This window comes from Pecten maximus, chromosome 3, assembly GCF_902652985.1.
Source record: "Pecten maximus chromosome 3, xPecMax1.1, whole genome shotgun sequence".
NCBI classification, from domain to species: domain Eukaryota; kingdom Metazoa; phylum Mollusca; class Bivalvia; order Pectinida; family Pectinidae; genus Pecten; species Pecten maximus.
This window is the reverse complement of record NC_047017.1, coordinates 47,528,134-47,548,929: the sequence shown is the minus strand read 5'-3', so window position 1 is coordinate 47,548,929 and position 20,796 is coordinate 47,528,134. Positions and strand designations below refer to the sequence as shown.

Below are 20,796 nucleotides of genomic sequence, written 5' to 3'. Positions count from 1 at the left end.
AACTCGGCTACATCTGTCGTTAGTGTAGCGTACACCTCGGCTACACCTGTCGTTAGTGTAGCGTACACCTCGGCTACACCTGTCGTTAGTGTAGCGTACACCTCGGCTACACCTGTCGTTAGTGTAACGTACACCTCGGCTACACCTGTCGTTAGTGTAGCGTACACCTCGGCTACACCTGTCGTTAGTGTAGCGTACACCTCGGCTACATCTGTCGTTAGTGAAGCGTACATCCCAGTTTCAACTGTCGTTAGTGTAGCGTACACCTCAGCTACAGCTGTCGTTAGTGTAGCGTACACCTCGGCTACATCTGTCGTTAGTGTAACGTACACCTCGGCTACACCTGTCGTTAGTGTAGCGTACACCTCGGCTACACCTGTCGTTAGTGTAACGTACACCTCGGCTACACCTGTCGTTAGTGTAGCGTACACCTCGGCTACACCTGTCGTTAGTGTAGCGTACACCTCGGCTACATCTGTCGTTAGTGTAGCGTACACCTCGGCTACACCTGTCGTTAGTGTAGCGTACACCTCGGCTACACCTGTCGTTAGTGTAGCTACACCTCGGCTACAACTGTCGTTAGTGTAACTTACACCTCGGCTACAACTGTCGTTAGTGTAGCGTACACCTCGGCTACATCTGTCGTTAGTGTAGCGTACACCTCGGCTACACCTGTCGTTAGTGTAGCGTACATCTCGGCTACAACTGTCGTTAGTGTAGCGTACATCTCGGCTACAACTGTCGTTAATGTAGCGTTCATCTCGGCTACAACTGTCGTTATTGTAGCGTACACCTCGGCTACACCTGTCGTTAGTGTAGCGTACACCTCGGCTACACCTGTCGTTATGGTAGCGTACACCTCAGCTACACCTGTCGTTAGTGTAGCGTACATCTCAGTTACACCTGTCGTTAGTGTAGCTACACCTCGGCTACAACTGTCGTTAGTGTAACGTACACCTCGGCTACACCTGTCGTTAGTGTAGGCGTACACCTGTCGTTAGTGTAGCGTACACCTCGGCTACAACTGTCGTTAGTGTAGCGTACATCTCGGCTACAACTGTCGTTAATGTAGCGTACATCTCAGCTACACTTGTCGTTAGTGTAGCGTACACCTCGGCTACAACTGTCGTTAGTGTAGCGTACACCTCGGCTATATCTGTCGTTAGTGTAGCGTACATCTCGGCTACACCTGTCGTTAGTGTAGAGTACACCTTGGCTACACCTGTCGTTAGTGTAGCGTACACCTCGGCTACATCTGTCGTTAGTGTAGCGTACACCTCGGCTACAACTGTCGTTAGTGTAGCGTACACCTCGGCTACACCTGTCGTTAGTGTAGCGTACACCTCGGCTACATCTGTCGCTAGTGTAGCGTACACCTCGGCTACATCTGTCGCTAGCGTAGCGTACACCTCAGCTACACCTGTCGTTAGTGTAGCGTACACCTCGGCTACATCTGTCGTTAGTGTAGCGTACATCTCGGCTACACCTGTCGTTAGTGTAGCGTACACCTCGGCTACATATGTCATTACGGTAGCTACACCTCGGCTACAACTGTCGTTAGTGTAGCGTACACCTCGGCTACACCTGTCGTTAGTGTAGCGTACACCTCGGCTACATCTGTCGCTAGTGTAGCGTACACCTCGGCTACATCTGTCGCTAGCGTAGCGTACACCTCAGCTACACCTGTCGTTAGTGTAGCGTACACCTCGGCTACATCTGTCGTTAGTGTAGCGTACATCTCGGCTACACCTGTCGTTAGTGTAGCGTACACCTCGGCTACATATGTCATTACGGTAGCTACACCTCGGCTACAACTGTCGTTAGTGTAGCGTACATCTCGGCTACAACTGTCGTTATTGTAGCGTACACCTCGGCTACACCTGTCGTTAGTGTAGCGTACACCTCGGCTACACCTGTCGTTATGGTAGCGTACACCTCAGCTACACCTGTCGTTAGTGTAGCGTACACCTCGGCTACACCTGTCGTTAGTGTAGCTACACCTCGGCTACAACTGTCGTTAGTGTAGCGTACATCTCGGCTACAACTGTCGTTAGTGTAGCGTACACCTCGGCTACACGTGTCGTTAGTGTAGCGTACATCTCAGCTACAACTGTCGTTAGGGTAACGTACACCTGTCGTTAGTGTAACGTACACCTCGGCTACACCTGTCGTTAGTGTAACGTACACCTCGGCTACAACTGTCGTTAGTGTAGCGTACATCTCGGCTACACCTGTCGTTAGTGTAGCATACAACTCGGCTACATCTGTCGTTAGTGTAGCTACACCTCGGCTACAACTGTCGTTAGTGTAGCGTACATCTCGGTTACATCTGTCGTTAGTGTAGCGTACACCTCGGCTACACGTGTCGTTAGTGTGGCGTACATCTCAGCTACAACTGTCGTTAATGTAACGTACACCTCGGTTACACCTGTCGTTAGTATAACGTACACCTCGGTTACACCTGTCGTTAGTGTAACGTACACCTCGGCTACAACTGTCGTTAGTGTAGCGTACATCTCGGCTACACCTGTCGTTAGTGTAGCGTACATCTCGGCTACAACTGCCGTTAGGGTAGCTACATCTCAGCTACAACTGCCGTTAGGGTAGTGTACACCTCGGTCACACCTGTCATTATGGTAGCGTATACCTCGGCTACACCTGTCGTTCGGGTAACGACATCTCGGTCACACCTGTCATTATGGTGACAACTAAAATAGTAAAATCACTAATTATCAAAATCCATCTAAATATGTCAGTTTTACTCCCAAAATCAATTTAGAATCAATTCCAATTTGGCTATAAACTAATTTGTAAATCAATTAAGAAGCAATAAAGATTTGATATCAAAATGATTTTAACCCAAAAATAATAATCGTGTAATCTATATTGTGTGTTGAAATGTCCAGGTTTGGTTGAAACGACTTTTTGAGAAACAGAACTAAACACAAATCTTCAAAGTCAAGGTTTCCCTACATCCCTAATCACTGGACCATACACTCTAGATGATAATCCGTAGACAAAGGCTGTGTTTTGGTTAAAGTTGGACTTTTTCAGAAACGGATCTAAACGCAAAATTTTAAAGTGATGTTTCCGACGACGTCGTCACCGCCGGAAATTCGTGCAGGTGAGACAATAAACATGTAGATAACATTTCCCAATCATATCTGTCAATGTATCTATTCCATTGTTTTGGGATTTCAAATTGATAGAAAACTGATAGAGTCATGAGGTCCCATTATTTTACCATTAGTCGTAGTAACCGGTGCTATTATGGTCCGTATCATAGTGAATAAGGAATCAACCAGGGGCAATAATAACTTGGTCGGAACGCAAGAGATGTGCTGGCGGGAAGTTTAACCACTGGCAATGATAACTTGGTCGGAACACGAGAGATGTGCTGGCGGGAAGTTTAACCAGGGGCAATAATAACTTAGTCGGAACGCAAGAGATGTGCTGGCGGGAAGTTTAACCAGGGGCAATAATAACTTGGTCGGAACGCAAGAGATGTGCTGGCGGGAAGTTTAACCAGGGGCAATAATAACTTGGTCGGAACGCAAGAGATGTGCTGGCGGGAAGTTTAACCAGGGTCAATAATAACTTGGTCGGAACGCAAGAGATGTGCTGGCGGGAAGTTTAACCACTGGCAATAATAACCATCCGGGCTTTGAGAAATTGAAAGTCGTGCTGAAGGACTGTTCAGCCACTGACAAAGGTAACCATTTCGGAAGGTCCATGGATGGGGAAAACCCCGATCATTTTAAACATATATTGCTTCAAGATGCGATAACTACAAGGAATGATAGAGTGGTATTTAGCCTGGGTGAAATATAAAACAGAATTTGTCTGGGAGTATGGAATTAACAAGTCGTCCGTGAGATGAAGAAGCATGGTGAGTGAACTTTGATTGACAATCACAACAATCTTACGCTTGTGGTTTGGTTTGTGGGAAATGTTGTACATGATTAGTTTACAGTGAGGAAGGCTTCAAGGTGATATTCACAATAGCAAGTACCAACGATGAAAACGAATACCGCTGTGATACAAAAAAGACAGAGGCAATACCAGTGTCTCATGTTTTGTGGGCCATCTCTGTGACAGTTCGGACCAAGGATAGTTGAATGAAATGAATGCAGGACATGCTACTCTTAGCGTAACAAACAGGTTTTGACAGGACAGCTTAATTAATCGATTTTCTAGTATTGTCAGTTGTGTTTGAGATGTTCAGCACTGCTACGTAGGATATTAGCCGCGCCCATCCTGGATCTGAATACATGGGCAGTTCCGTTATGACACAAAACGAATGCAGTCCCCAATTGATTTGTATCGGGTTGACAAGAGTATTGTCGAAGTCGAATAATATTTTTGAACATTTGTGTCAACAGTTGTTGTAAATATAAATTTGAAGTGTTGTTTCTTTAAGTTAATCATGCTTTGCCTATCAAAAGGGAATCCCCTCCGGAAGCCTCGGTTTAGGACGGTACAACCCGTCCCGTAGAGTGCACAGATCCAGAGATACATACTGTCGTATAATCGGCGGGAGTTGAGATATTGATGCCAATGTCGTCAGGTTTGTCGACACGGAGGAGCTCAAGACCAACAGTACCTCACCGCTACATGTTAATCGTAGGCCTTAAAATGAAGCCCTTGCAGACTAAAGGATCGAGATTTTTTAGGAGAAATCGAAGAGACCAAATTAATCTGGTATATGCCTCCATTGAAGCACTTGGCAATCTTTCCCCTTTAGATCCCATTCTTAATTGCGTTATCCCTTCTCTACCCCCACCAACACTCTCGGAACATCCCGCTCCAACACTCACTACAACGATGTCCACTTGCCCAAATATTCGGGCATGGAGGCTTCCACATCTCAAACTGGCATGTCTTCTTGAAACAATCAGTCTTCCTTGTCTACCATCTATCAGTCATGATGCAATCTGTAATCTGTATGTCAAAACTTGCCTTGATTTGCCTCGAGGGGCCAAGGTCAAGACAGTTGGCTCCACAACTTCCAAGTCGTACAACTTGTAAATCCTATGTAGTCTCGTATGTTCATTAAATTCGTGAAGTGATGTTCATACCTCGGTTTCAAAACACTTAGGGACCATTGGTATCCATGGTCACCATGGATACACACCGTTTTAGAAGTTAAGGGTGGTTAATCTCTTATTAACGTTCTTGACTGACTGACCTAACGATCTTTTAGTTTCACGCCGATCCAGTAGATACCTTTTTGACCGGGATTAATCCAAGGTACTCAGATTTTGAGCGTTTTTGTACAATCCTTAGAGAAGGCGATGTCCTTGATCACATCTGTAGGGTTAGAGAAGGCGAGATCCTTGTTCACATCTGTAGGGTTAGAGAAGGCGAGATCCTTGTTCACATCTGTAGGGTTAGAGAAGGCGAGGTCCTTGTTCACATCTGTAAGGTTAGAGAAGGCGAGGTCCTTGATCACATCTGTAGGGTTAGAGAAGGTGAGGTCCTTGTTCACATCTGTAGGGTTAGAGAAGGCGAGGTCTATCTGTAGGGTTAGAGAAGGCGAGGTCCTTGGTCACATCTGTAGGGTTAGAGAAGGCGATGTCCTTGGTCACATCTGTAGGGTTAGAGAAGGCGAGGACCTTGATCACATTTGTAGGGTTAGAGAAGGCGAGGTCCTTGATCACATCTGTAGGGTTAGAGAAGGCGATGTCCTTGATCACACCTGTAGGGTTAGAGAAGGCGATGTCCTTGATCACACCTGTAGGGTTAGAGAAGGCGATGTCCTTGATCACATCTGTAGGGTTAGAGAAGGCGAGGTCCTTGATCACACCTGTAGGGTTAGAGAAGGCGAGGTCCTTAGTCACATCTGTAGGGTTAGAGAAGGCGATGACCTTGTTCACATCTGTAGGGTTAGAGAAGGCGAGGTCCTTGGTCACATCTGTAGGGTTAGAGAAGGCGAGGTCCTTGATCACATCTGTAGGGTTAGAGAAGGCGAGGTCCTTGGTCACATCTGTAGGGTTAGAGAAGGCGAGGTCCTTGTTCACATCTGTAGGGTTAGAGAAGGCGATGTCCTTGGTCACATCTGTAGGGTTAGAGAAGGCGATGTCCTTGGTCACATCTGTAAGGTTAGAGAAGGCGAGGTCCTTGATCACATCTGTAGGGTTAGAGAAGGCGGGGTCCTTGTTCACATCTGTAGGGTTAGAGAAGGCGAGGTCCTTGATCACATCTGTAGGGTTAGAGAAGGCGAGGTCCTTGATCACATCTGTAGGGTTAGAGAAGGCGATGTCCTTGATCACATCTGTAGGGTTAGAGAAGGCGAGGTCTATCTGTAGGGTTAGAGAAGGCGAGGTCCTTGATCACATCTGTAGGGTTAGAGAGGGTGAGGTCCTTGGTCACATCTGTAGGGTTAGAGAAGGCGAAGTCCTTGGTCACATCTGTAGGGTTAGAGAAGGCGAGGTCCTTGTTCTCATCTGTAGGGTTAGAGAAGGCGAGGTCCTTGATCACATCTGTAGGGTTAGAGAAGGCGAGGTCCTTGATCACATCTGTAGGGTTAGAGAAGGCGATGTCCTTGATCACACCTGTAGGGTTAGAGAAGGTGAGGTCCTTGATCACATCTGTAGGGTTAGAGAAGGCGATGTCCTTGATCACACCTGTAGGGTTAGAGAAGGCGATGTCCTTGATCACACCTGTAGGGTTAGAGAAGGCGATGTCCTTGATCACATCTGTAGGGTTAGAGAAGGCGATGTCCTTGATCACACCTGTAGGGTTAGAGAAGGCGAGGTCCTTGATCACATCTGTAGGGTTAGAGAAGGCGAGGTCCTTGATCACATTTGTAGGGTTAGAGAAGGCGAAGTCCTTGATCACATCTGTAGGGTTAGAGAAGGCGATGTCTTGATCACATCTGTAGGGTTAGAGAGGGTGAGGTCCTTGGTCACATCTGTAGGGTTAGAGAAGGCGAGGTCCTTGATCACATCTGTGGGGTTAGAGAAGGCGAGGTCCTTGTTCACATCTGTGGGGTTAGAGAAGGCGAGGTCCTTGATCACATCTGTAGGGTTAGAGAAGGCGAGGTCCTTGGTCACATCTGTGGGGTTAGAGAAGGCGAGGTCCTTGATCACATCTGTAGGGTTAGAGAAGGCGAGGTCCTTGTTCTCATCTGTAGGGTTAGAGAAGGCGAGGTCCTTGATCACATCTGTAGGGTTAGAGAAGGCGAGGTCCTTGATCACATCTGTAGGGTTAGAGAAGGCGAGGTCCTTGGTCACATCTGTGGGGTTAGAGAAGGCGAGATCCTTGGTCACATCTGTAGGGTTAGAGAAGGCGAGGACCTTGGTCACATCTGTTGGGTTAGAGAAGGCGAGGTCCTTGGTCACATCTGTGGGGTTAGAGAAGGCGAGGTCCTTGGTCACATCTGTAGGGTTAGAGAAGGCGAGGTCCTTGATCACATCTGTAGGGTTAGAGAAGGCGAGGTCCTTGATCACATCTGTGGGGTTAGAGAAGGCGAGGTCCTTGATCACATCTGTAGGGTTAGAGAAGGCGAGGTCCTTGGTCACATCTGTAGGGTTAGAGAAGGTGAGGTCCTTGTTCACATCTGTAGGGTTAGAGAAGGCAAGGTCCTTGGTCACATCTGTTGGGTTAGAGAAGGCGAGGTCCTTGTTCACATCTGTAGGGTTAGAGAAGGCGAGGTCCTTGTTCACATCTGTAGGGTTAGAGAAGGCGAGGTCCTTGGTCACATCTGTAGGGTTAGAGAAGGCGAGGTCCTTGTTCACATCTGTAGGGTTAGAGAAGGCGAGGTCCTTGATCACATCTGTAGGGTTAGAGAAGGCGAGGTCCTTGATCACATCTGTAGGGTTAGAGAAGGCGAGGTCCTTGATCACATCTGTAGGGTTAGAGAAGGCGAGGTCCTTGGTCACATCTGTAGGGTTAGAGAAGGCGAGGTCCTTGATCACATCTGTAGGGTTAGAGAAGGCGAGGTCCTTGTTCACATCTGTAGGGTTAGAGAAGGCGAGGTCCTTGGTCACATCTGTAGGGTTAGAGAAGGCGAAGTCCTTGATCACATCTGTAGGGTTAGAGAAGGCGAGGTCCTTGATCACATCTGTAGGGTTAGAGAAGGCGAGGTCCTTTGTCACATCTGTAGGGTTAGAGAAGGCGAGATCCTTGATCACATCTGTAGGGTTAGAGAAGGTGAGGTCCTTGGTCACATCTGTAGGGTTAGAGAAGGCGAGATCCTTGATCACATCTGTAGGGTTAGAGAAGGCGAGGTCCTTGATCACATCTGTAGGGTTAGAGAAGGCGAGGTCCTTGTTCACATCTGTAGGGTTAGAGAAGGCGAGGTCTCTGATCACATCTGTAGGGTTAGAGAAGGCGATGTCCTTGATCACATCTGTAGGGTTAGAGAAGGCGAGATCCTTGGTCACATCTGTAGGGTTAGAGAAGGCGAGGTCCTTGATCACATCTGTAGGGTTAGAGAAGGCGAGGTCCTTGATCACATCTGTAGGGTTAGAGAAGGCGAGGTCCTTGATCACATCTGTAGGGTTAGAGAAGGCGAGGTCCTTGGTCACATCTGTAGGGTTAGAGAAGGCGAGGTCCTTGATCACATCTGTAGGGTTAGAGAAGGTGAGGTCCTCAGTCACATCTGTAGGGTTAGAGAAGGCGAGGTCCTTGGTCACCCTTGTAGGGTTAGAGAAGGCGAGGTCCTTGATCACATCTGTAGGGTTAGAGAAGGCGAGGTCCTTGGTCACCCTTGTAGGGTTAGAGAAGGCGAGGTCCTTGATCACATCTGTAGGGTTAGAGAAGGAGATGTCCTTGATCACATCTGTAGGGTTAGAGAAGGCGAGGTCCTTGGTCACATCTGTAGGGTATCTTCTTCCAATCTCTCTGGTTAGAACTGTGATGTACGGGGTCTGGTTAGAACTGTTATGTACGGGGTCTGGTTAGAACTGTGATGTACGGGGTCTGGTTAGAACTGTGATGTACGGGGTCTGGTTAGAACTGTGATGTACGGGGTCTGGTTAGAACTGTGATGTACGGGGTCTGGTTAGAACTGTCATGTACGGGGTAAGTACACATGTACTTATTGTCGTTGTTGCTTCCTGTGGTCTACTTACTGCGTCTTCCTTCAGGAAATTACGTCTGTATATTAGTACTGGATATTTCCCCATCCGGTGGGCCATTATTACTGATATCTCCTGGATGTGGCACTATCTATGTCTGTGATTAGCCAGTAAAATACATCTGGTGTATGTACAGGTAGTTTGGAGTGTTTTGAATACGTTTTCTAAATATTCCGGGCTCTCTTTCATGCATTTCATGCTAGGATATCATAGCCCCTTCATCAATTTAATGAAGTCAGCAGACTTTCAGAAATTCTATCTAAAGACAATAATTTGATCATGGTATAGCAATGTGAAAGTTAAGCATCTCTCAAAGAGTCCTTGTGTATTAGAGGATTCACCCAACTATATACCCTAACCAACAAACAGCAAAGACAGACTCCTAAATCTATGTGACACTAGGGATGGTTGTGGTAGTAAGGATTGCCATCCTATTTAACCCGTGCCCTTGCCCTATTTTATTGGAATTCACAAGATTCGTATTCACCATACATCACCATGTTAGATCACGGTCCCTATATAATTCACTGTGCAGGCTACTTTGTCTTACTCAATGTGATGGTTCATCTATTTCACTTGATCCTAGTGATATTTAATCCAAAAGGTCTGATCAAGGTGATTCTTGACCTCTGTGACCCTATACTATAGATGTGATTTTAGAGCTACTCTTAGCCAAATGAAGGTGAAATATCTTTATTTTAGACCTTGAAACTTTATTGTGATTTTTCAAGGTTGTGGCTCGATCTTGGCACCAGACTGTTATCAATGTGAATCTAATGCTTGGCGATCTGACTTAAATGTAACACTATCAATGGATTTTAATTAATCACTAAAAGACTTAAGATCGTTGGAGTGTAGCTGATCCTTTGTTTGATATAATTTCATTGGTAACACACACACACACACACACACACATTACTAATAAACCGATATAATTAATTTGTGATAGGCATTCACCACCAGCATGAGTGCAAGTAACTTATAAATCAGGGAAACAATAAATATACATAAAATGTGTAGTTCTCAATGATCTTGTTGGGTAATTGCAACTAATTAGTACATACGTCTATTTGACATAGACATTGGTATATCACAACCAGTATTTTAACTTTATACGTGACATTTTGTATTCTTGTCACCTTCATCAGACATAGCCTTTGTTTTTATCACAACCAATATTTTATTAATTTGTGATATTTTAGTGACTTCTTTTTCTGGTATTTCCCATTAGAATAGTAATATATGAATGGTGAGAGCCGATTGTGATATGTTGTGACTATGTAGTGTGTATAGTAAACATGTGATTTGAATAAAATGTGATTGTAAAAAAAAGTGTATAAATATCTATTTTTGGCAATGTGAACGAATCTGGATTATTTTCGTAAGACAGTGATGAAACTTTTCTTGAAGATATGGGAAAACGGTGATTTTTCTGAGAATCGCCTCATCAGCTATTTTATATGTAGGCATTGCTACTTGCCAGTTCAGCACCGATTGTTCCCAGAGATAAATAATACATATATATATATATATATATAGTAGGAATAATGAAATCAACACTGCATTTTCGCTAACGTTTTCAGGCCTTGCTGGCCATCTTCAGGTGATTTGTTATTTCTACTATTTACACAATGCACAACGTCCTTTAAAGTTTTCATATATATATATATATTGTTAGTTACTTTCCATGAGCAACAAATAATATTTAACTATTCAATTACCAAAACATAGTCTCAAGGTTAATAAAGATTTAGAGCTGTTGACAGAATTGAAGGTCTTCCTTGATAGATCTCATCACTCTGGTATTTGTTCTGTTCAACTTCAAATAGTGCACTTGAGGGGATTACATGTTAGGTATTATAAACCTAAAGTGTCGTCCTAAAACAGCCAAGTGTCAGACAAATTGACACTGGAAGCAGTAATCAGACATCCACTAACCAATTTATGTGTCTCTCGGTCGGAGTCCTACAGCATTTTAAAACTTCCACATGATTTTGGGGAAGACATGACCTAAGTCCATATTACTAATTCATAAAGTAATATCAGTGCACAATGTTGGTACCATAAAGGTGGTTTGGACTACATGACCTGAGCACTCGTCAACTTACGGACCAAGGACAAACACTTATTGGTCTCTGAAAAAACCATACATTATCCGGTTGATGTTGTCAGTCTTCCATACCAAAATGTTCTCGTTCACCTCCCAAACAAACTGATACAAATCTCGAGTTGACAGATGATTTATTTACTTTTCTGCACAGCAGAATACATTTGTATTACTATCATACATTAATATCCTCCCTCACTTAATAACATTACCAGTAACCTTCAACTCGAACATAGCTGTAGAAATATTTAAATTGTAAAAGATGAAATTACCTTTCAACTTGGTTAAATTCATTTTTCTGAAGTAAAATTTGGAGATTGTTTTTTTTGAAGCTTGATGATAAACTGAATGAGTTATCAAATTATAAATTTAATTTTCCTATCCCTTATTCCTAACATCAGGAACAGGCTGTTAATGTCTAATAGTAAAAACCAATTTCCAGTATAATAATACAACCATTTTATTATATAACAGATATTTAATATCAATTTCCTCCATCTTGAGAATGATACTCCAAAAACTTCAATCAATTTTGCACTTACTGGGTTAACCTTTAAAAAAAAAAGAAGTTTACATCAGTTCTGAGAATGAAATGTTCATCATTATGCCAGAAATAGGTCCATGTTTGGTAATGTGCCCAACAGTAGAAAATATTGCCTAAATAAATCTAACTGTAGATTTTAATCATATAAGAAAATAATGGTAATCATGTATGAACAATACAATGAATGAATTAATCACTTTACCTTCTCGGGTATTTATTTTACAGTGAAGTTTAACAAGTTCCTGGATTTATAATGGATATCTTGAAGTGCCAGACTTACTTTATTCAACCTAATAAATGCCCTGTCTGCCTATAAAAAAAAAAAAAAAAAAAATGCACTTAGTAAAACCATGTATCTACACAGAAAAATAATATGTACATTTTTTAAGGATTTTTGTTTGTTTCATATACAAATCTTGGTTAAAAGACTGAATATTACATTGGCAGATCAGTGAGGTATGGAGCGTTTATGTTAGATCTCCAGTGTGACCTTGAGTTCTCTAATGTGACCTAGAGCTCTTAAGTATGACCTAAAGGTCTCCAGTGTGACCTAGAGTTCTCTTATGTGACCTAGAGTTCATCACCGAGACCTAGGAGTTCTCCAGTGTGACCTTGAGTTCTCTAATGTGACCTAGAGCTCTTAAGTATGACCTAAAGGTCTCCAGTGTGACCTTGAGTTCTCTAATGTGACCTAAAGCTCTTAAGTATGACTTAAAGGTCTCCAGTGTGACCTAGAGTTCTCTTATGTGACCTAGAGCTCTTAAGTATGACTTAAAGGTCTCCAGTGTGACCTTGAGTTCTCTAATGTGACCTAGAGCTCTTAAGTATGACCTAAAGGTCTCCAGTGTGACCTAGAGTTCTCCAGTGTGACCTTGAGTTCTCTAATGTGACCTAGAGCTCTTAAGTATGACCTAAAGGTCTCCAGTGTGACCTTGAGTTCTCTAATGTGACCTAGAGCTCTTAAGTATGACCTAAAGGTCTCCAGTGTGACCTAGAGTTCTCCAGTGTGACCTAGAGTTCATCACTGAGACCTAGGAGTTCTCCAGTGTGACCTTGAGTTCTCTAATGTGACCTAGAGCTCTTAAGTATGACCTAAAGGTCTCCAGTGTGACCTTGAGTTCTCTAATGTGACCTAAAGCTCTTAAGTATGACTTAAAGGTCTCCAGTGTGACCTAGAGTTCTCCAGTGTGACCTAGAGTTCTCCAGTGTGACCTAGAGTTCTCCAGTGTGACCTAGAGTTCTCCAGTGTGACCTTGAGTTCTCTAGTGTGACCTAGAGCTCTTAAGCATGACCTAAAGGTCTCCAGTGTGACCAAGAGTTCTCCAGTGTGACCTAGAGTTCATCACAGAGACCTAAGAGTTCATCACCGAGACCTTAGAGTTCATCACTGAGACCTAAGAGTTCATCACTGAGACCTAAGAGTTCATCACAGAGACCTAAGAGTTCATCACAGAGACCTAAGAGTTCATCACCGAGACCTAAGAGTTCATCACAGAGACCTAAGAGTTCATCACAGAGACCTAAGAGTTCATCACCGAGACCTAAGAGTTCATCACCGAGACCTAAGAGTTCATCACTGAGACCTAAGAGTTCTCCAGTGTGAAATAGAGTTCAGCTTCTCCAGTTTGACCTTTAGTTCTGCAGTGTGACCTTGAATCTGAGTTCTCAGTTATAATCTACAGGCTTAAGTTATTATATAATGGCGTAAACAAGATTGGACACAAGTTTAATATCTGGGTGATCTGCAATCTGTAGATTGTGAGAGCAGTCTTCTCTGAATCAAAAGCATTCCAATTGGAGAAAACTTTTGTAGTAGAATATGTGTAATAATGCACGTTTGGCACCAAAATCTATTGGGATGACAGTTATTCTATTTTACTTTCTAAAATAATCAATACGGCCAAAAATATCAGTATGCTAGTTAATTTGTAGATAATTCTACCAGTAATACAAGAGATCCCTGAGAGATCTTGGTGCCAATTGCTGTTTAATGTGGTTCTATGTGAGTTTGAACATTTGTGTACTTTCCTTTCCTCTGAATAATTTATTGATATGTGGTAATCACAGAGTATGTTCAATTTAGGGACAGATCAGAAGAAAAGTAGTCATGTACAGCTCAAAGGAGTACCTATAAATAATTTCCATAATTTCCAAAGATCCTCAGAGAAACGTAATAACAAACTTCAACTTTCAAAATTCAAAGAGGCCACCTGTCTGCCATTTTGTATCTTGATCAGTCTCAAAATTGAACATGCACAATTATGAAATTTGAGACCGATCCTTCTGGAACTTCTCAAAGAATAGCGATAACAAGGATTGTTTACAGATGGAAGAAAGTAGCTGATCAGAGACAAATGGCAATTTGAACCATCCACAGCTTTCAATTTAATTTAAACATCCCATGTAAAACCAGAGGTTTCATGGTCATGAGGACGTGTGTCTAGGAGCGCACCGTTAAAACTAGATATGGTAAAGGGAAGTAACCCTGGGCACACACATTATCTCATTAAACATACAAACTCCTTTAATCAAATGATTTCAAAAGTAACCTAGCAAATAAATAATGTCTAATTTTATACATTATAAAATAATAAGAGATAATTTTCAGCTATTTACATTTGATGAAATAGAAATCATTTTACAACTGACATAAGATATTATACTTATGAAAACTAAAATCACTACGTATGTGGCATTCAAATACCCTGTACATATAAATGACATGGGAAAGGGGTTAAAATTGGTAAAATGTGTTTGATTCATATAAGAGTTTTGTTGATATTATGTGAAAAGTTATACAATATTAAAACCTGTGTACAACAAATTTTATTATATTGGTGAGATTCAACCAGAATATTTGCTTTTATCATGGATACTGTGAAAATATATATTTTGGTGAACTCTAATTTTGGCCCATTATCATATTTTAACAGATTAGAGAATTAATGATCAATCACCAAACCCATATTATTTGTCACTGAAGTATTAGTGAATCATTATTTAAACTTTTCAACTAAAATAACATTTCTGTTAAAATATGTACATTTACAGAACTTAGAATGACAACCCCAAGTTCTCTCTCTTTATTAATGTCTGTTTATAAAGAATCATAACGAACATCAGATTTGAATGGCTATAATGATAAAGAAAATGAACTCTCCCATCCTGTGGTAGTATGATTTTGGCATAGTCCTTGATCAAAGCTCAAATATAGGATAAAATTACTACCAAATAAGGCAATACATGCATTCAGCAGGATAAGACTGTCAGCTGTTCCAAAACCTATAAGAATTATAATGTATAATTCAGAAAATTAATTAGAAAATTGGCTACAAATTACACTGGAATGGCTTTACAACATTTAGTCAATATTGTACATTAGTTCATTCTGTGAAATTCTTTTGTATCTAAGTTTTCAAGAAATTTCTACCTTCATCCTTTAGAAGTTGTACAAATCTCATGCAATATGATTGTATAAAATTGTTACATATCTAAGTGTTTTTGAGAAATTTCTATCTACATCCTTAGAAATCTCATGATTACAATTGTATATGATTGTTTTTCATTAATAATAATTACTGTCTACAGGCAAACAGTTTTTATTTAGAAACTTTCCCGAGCATTATTGTAGCACTTTTACCACATAAGAATCAATCCATCCAGGAAATCTAAAATCCACTAATCTAGTCTGCCCTGGATAGATACGTGTCGAATTATATCAAATTCTCCATCAATAACCCCCACCCTCTCTTCTAGCCATAAAATATCCAATTCCTGGTTCCCTCAGGAGTCACCGCCTCCTATCTTGCTATCTTCGACCTGTCGACTGGCTGGCAGATAAACCTTGAAAGCAAAGTCTGTCCTTGGAAATGATCCCTGTAAATACAAAAGGATGTCAGTATTATCAAGACTTCTGTACCATTATGTTTCCATATGGATTATAATTTGATTTTATTGTGACAATACAAAGGAAAAAACTCACGCATCGCAATAACTCTGAAAATGGGAACAAAAGTTCAAGGTTTTTGCAACATTAAATCAAATAAAGTTTTTTTTTCTTTGAAAATTATGTTCAAAGAGAATGTTCTAAATCCAATAATAGTATGACACTGATCACATAAGTATCGTGTTCATCTTAATCTTGGGGATCATTTCCATATTGGTGGAACACCTGTGCCAGGAATCGAGTCCTATTTTTTTTAACAATTGTGCCATCACTAGGGTTCATTTCAATACTGTATATATATATTTTTCAGTAATGCTGGGTTTACACACGGCCTCGATCTCCACGATTCCAAAAAAGTATCACGCTCCACAATGTTGGAAGTCAAACTTCTACTGTGATATACACAGCATGTTGGAAGTCTAACTTCTACTGTGATATACACAGCATGTCTGAAGTCTAAACTTCTACTGTGATATACACAGCATGTCTGAAGTCAAACTTCTACTGTGACATACACACCATGTCAGAAATCAAAGTTATTTTATTAGTTCATTGCACGAGAATTCACAATCACTGTCCACTTACGTTCATATTAACAGTAATTGATCACAAATCCATAGTTATTAGTCGCTAAAATACTTGGGAATTGTTACACTTAAAATATATTGCTGTACAGACCATTTTTAGGTCGATATTGTGCTCAATTCCCAACTGAAATTATTCTATATCAAGACCAATTTCCCAAAATTTGAAAGAATGAAAGAAGGATTGTAAAGCTATTCCTCTATGTTCCCTATGGACCATTCCACCCTTTTAATCGTTTAGAGGACATAAGTTGGCTCCTGGGTTTATTGTAGGATAAATACTGCAGCATATATGGTTTCTATACTGCCTATGTCCCCTACTCCGCCTAACCTCCCCACCACTATACTGCCTATGTCCCCTACTCCGCCTAACCTCCCCACCACTATACTGCCTATGGCCCCTACTCCGCCTAACCTCCCCACCACTATACTGCCTATGTCCCCTACTCCGCCTAACCTCCCCACCACTATACTGCCTATGTCCCCTACTCCGCCTAACCTCCCCACCACTATACTGCCTATGGCCCCTACTCCGCCTAACCTCCCCACCACTATACTGCCTATGTCCCCTACTCCGCCTAACCTCCCCACCACTATACTGCCTATGTCCCCTACTCCACCTAACCTCCCCACCTCTATACTGCCTATGGCCCCCTACTCCGCCTAAACTCTCCACCACTATACTGCCTATATCCCCTACTCCGCCTAACCTCCCCACCACTATACTGCCTATGGCCCCTACTCCGCCTAACCTCCCCACCACTATACTGCCTATGTCCCCTACTCCGCCTAACCTCCCCACCACTATACTGCCTATGTCCCCTACTCCGCCTAACCTCCCCACCCCCATACTGCCTATGGCCCCCTACTCCGCCTAACCTACCCACCACTATACTGCCTATGTCCCCTACTCTCCCTAACCTCCCCACCACTATACTGCCTATGGTCCCCTACTCTCCCTAACCTACCCACCACTATACTGCCTATGGCCCCTACTCTCCCTAACCTCCCCACCACTATACTGCCTATGGCCCCCTACTCCGCCTAACCTCCCCACCACTATACTGCCTATGGCCCCCTACTCCGCCCTAACCTCCCCACCACTATACTGCCTATGGCCCCTACTCTCCCTAACCTACCCACCACTATACTGCCTATGGCCCCTACTCTCCCTAACCTCCCCACCACTATACTGCCTATGGCCCCTACTCTCCCTAACCTACCCACCCCCAGGACAGTGCACTTGCACTGTATCAAAACTGTTTATGGACTAGTTGACTAGTTATCGGTGTCAATTACAGTGTCGACAGGAGCCACATAAAGTCACTGATCAGATAACCGCCAAGGACAGATTCTTTCATTAAAGGTGACATTTTTTATAGTTAATTTACACATTCTCCGATTCCCTCAGCCTTGACGTCTGTCTCTAATGTATAGGTTCCGTCTCTATCACACACTCCAAGGCTACAGGATGCAAATATAGATGCTGTATAGCTGTTGTTATTTTTAAATTTCTCCCAATCATTTCTATCTCAGAATTATTTCTTTGTATAATGGTGATCAAATCCTGCTGTGATTCTGTGTACCAATACATCTACATATTACACCGGCTTCAGCACAGTCGGGATTCCCACCTATAACCTAATCAGTGGCAATTATAACGAAGAGTTGCCAGAATTTCTGCTATATCAAAATCAAGGTCGGGACATCTCGGGACAATCAAGACCTGGCATCCTAGATCGGCCAGATCTACTATATATCACTGCTTAGAAATGTATGACGCCATAAGACAATAAAAATGAAATCAACCAGGGCAATAATCCTTTAAACATCCTCTGTCGAGTTATATTGGATCACAGGAGATGTTTCTGTTTCTCCTTGTAATGCAATTTTTCATAATTATCACTTATTTTGATAAATTTAGCCTTCACCTTGGTTTGATGCTAATACTCAAAGCGTGCATTAATCTTTCTAGATTGTTACATTTTTAAAAAAAAAGTAACTTATGAATCATCAGCCATGTAGAATTTTATGACCTCAACGTTAGATCCAAGTAATTCCACCTGTCCTGTGTTATTTTATATACAAAAGATATTATATAAAAAGATATACGGTATGATTTACTATTTTAGTAAAGGATGTGACCAAGTAACGTTTACCCCATACAACACAGCGGGGACTGACCTTGGATCAAGGTCAATAATTCAAACCACCTATTGTGAAACAGCCAGACATATCCAGAAAGAAAAGACAGAACTTTTTTTCTTCTTTATTACAATTCTCCAAGAATGAAGATACAATGCAAAAATAAATTGATTTTTCATTTTAATGTGAAAAGACATAAGAAAGAGCTGTCACGTATAAAGTGCTTTTGTACATACATAGTGTTAAGGAAGAAAATACAAAAAAACCTCATCGTGCATTCTCACCAAGTCATTACTTCCTGAGCTTCAAACAGTTTTATTAATGTGATAGGCTCAGTGCAGTATAGATACCGTTGTACACCCACTGGCCCTGGTAAGGAATGGCCTTGGACATCATTCCTCAGGGAAAGTCAACATGATTCAATTCTATCGGCCAGACAGTACTTTGTTTTTCAGCGAAAAACCTTCAACAACACATTTTTAGAAAGTTTCGCATTATACTGGTAAAACATTGTAAATCCATTAGTGAAATCGTCTTTCAAATAAATGGAAGCCATTTCTCCTTTTTTTGCAATGAACTGTTTAAATTTTACAGACTGGAATGGAATAGTTCAGAAAAAATATCTGTGAGTTGGTAGAATTTATTTATTAGAAAAATGGGGGGTAGGGGGTGGAGGGTGGTGGGTGGAGGGTTATATCATAAAATATTTAACTTTTTTTTAACTTCATAGATATTTGTGAGAAAACATTTTTTTTCTTCTGACAAGACAAATCTAACTTTTTGACATTAAAATGGATGGTATATTATATACTTGTGTGTCCAATACACACCTATGTGGAATAGTTATATATCCACTGTCTTTGTGGAGGACAAATTCTCTGATAACTGGAAATGACTGGATTAATATGGGTACATAGTTCCTACGGGATACTAGAGATAACAGCTAAGTGGATTAATGGGGAGCAGATTGGAGGGGGAGCTCGACTGCAGACGGTTTATTACAATCTACAAGTCATTTATTTTTGCTAACAGTGACCTTGGTAAGATTGAAAGCAGACTGAATTACTGAAGGAATCATAAGATCACATGTTTTATGTTTTCCTCAAGTCTCGACTACATGTAACACCAGACAGGCAGTAACTATATGATTTCTATACTGTAGGTCAATTACAGCCATTTTCAAGACATTCCACCATCATCCCAGTTAATCCTACAAAAGACCAGGGATAGGTAACAATGCTGTAAAGCCTTGTAATGTTATCAATGTCTCCCAGACCTTGATTTTGTATAACGCCAACCACTAAAGCAGGTTTTTAATGTACCGTATCTTTTGCGTAGACTTGAAATCAACAGTAATATGTGCACCAACATATTTACTGACATACAGGCTGAGAATTCGTGAATTTTTTCTAAGTACAAATGGGAAATTCAGAATAGCACATTTGTCATTATATTCCCATTAGTCAAGGAGAATGATGATAATCATCATATATGTTATTCCTTCAAACCCTGTAAACACCAAACTTCCTATTTCCAGGGTTGATTAGGTACAATGTTAAATGTATATATGTTATTCCTTCAAACCCTGTAAACACCAAACTTCCTATTTCCAGGGTTGATTAGGTACAATGTTAAATGTATTGCACACAAAATCAGTTTCCACAACATTTACCCCCATTGAAATCCTTTTCATCAGGCAGAGATAAGGAAACTGATGTTTTATATATACATTTGCTATCTACTTCACCTTGCTAAATACAATCAAATACTCATTAGTCTAACCTTGAAATGAAATGACAGCAAAGTGGGACAGCTAGGTAAGTGTAAACAACATGGTAGTGATTACATTTAGAAGTTAATGGTACGAGGATATGATGTTATCATAAAACAAGAGGCCCCACGGGCCTGCTTCACTCTAATGCAACTTCAAAGTTAATGAAGGTTATTAATGTGGCTGCTCAGTCAAATACCTCTTCATTCCAATATAAGAGAAGCCCTTCATCCCAGCATGCTACAGACCCATTATCAGCCCTCTTGGCCTTTTGGTTATTAAAAAGGAGCTGCTTAAAAGGAAAGGTTAGTACCAGACTATTAATGGATGCTGTATCATGACACTAGCTCACTATCCCTTAGGACAGGTGAGCATCATGGCATAAGCTCACTTTCCCTTAGGACAGGTGAGCATCATGGCATAAGCTCACTTTTTCTTAGGACAGGTGAGCATCATGACACTAGCTCACTATCCCTTAAGACAGGTGAGCATCATGGCATAAGCTCACTTTTTCTTAGGACAGGTGAGCATCATGACACTAGCTCACTATCCCTTAGGACAAGTGAGCATCTGGCATAAACTCACTTTCCCTTAGGACAGGTGAGCATCATGGCAT

General features: G+C 41.7%; 2 protein-coding genes across 14 annotated transcripts in view; both read right to left on the bottom strand.

Moving 5' to 3' along the window:
- Positions 1–5,254: 5,254 nt before the first annotated feature.
- Positions 5,255–9,143, bottom strand: LOC117322789. Its single transcript, XM_033877733.1, has 5 exons — positions 9,078–9,143; positions 6,876–8,873; positions 6,337–6,831; positions 5,553–6,302; positions 5,255–5,518 (listed from the first exon to the last, which is right to left on the bottom strand). Exons 1-5 carry the CDS (start codon positions 9,141–9,143, stop codon positions 5,255–5,257), a joined length of 3,573 nt encoding a protein of 1,190 aa, XP_033733624.1.
- Positions 9,144–11,307: 2,164 nt separating this feature from the next.
- LOC117324378 (DNA polymerase epsilon subunit 2-like) overlaps positions 11,308–20,796 on the bottom strand; it is a 64,384-nt gene continuing 54,895 nt past the window's right edge. The window contains exons 15-19 of one of the 13 annotated variants that reach the window (XM_033880208.1): positions 13,318–15,610; positions 12,847–12,986; positions 12,746–12,786; positions 12,325–12,605; positions 11,308–12,284 (exon numbers count right to left, since the gene is read on the bottom strand). In XM_033880208.1, coding sequence (XP_033736099.1) covers positions 15,518–15,610 — 93 coding nt within the window. In that variant the 3' untranslated portion in view covers positions 11,308–12,284; positions 12,325–12,605; positions 12,746–12,786; positions 12,847–12,986; positions 13,318–15,517. Of the gene's footprint in view, positions 12,285–12,324; positions 12,606–12,725; positions 12,987–13,317; positions 15,611–20,796 lie in introns of all 13 variants that reach the window. The other 12 variants (XM_033880211.1, XM_033880210.1, XM_033880199.1 and 9 more) reach the window with 12 other exon arrangements.

What these genes read in the sequence shown, in the direction of transcription:
- LOC117322789 (XM_033877733.1), bottom strand. Translation starts at nt 9,143, where the DNA reads ATGGCCCACCGGATGGGGAAATATCCAGTACTAATATACAGACGTAAT. An exon ending in CCCTCTCTAACCCTACAGAT is followed by an intron (nt 6,832 to 6,875) that starts GTGATCAAGACA and finishes GATGTGATCAAG; the next exon opens with GACTTCGCCTTCTCTAACCC. An exon ending in CCTTCTCTAACCCTACAGAT is followed by an intron (nt 5,519 to 5,552) that starts GTGACCAAGGAC and finishes CTAACCCTACAG; the next exon opens with ATAGACCTCGCCTTCTCTAA.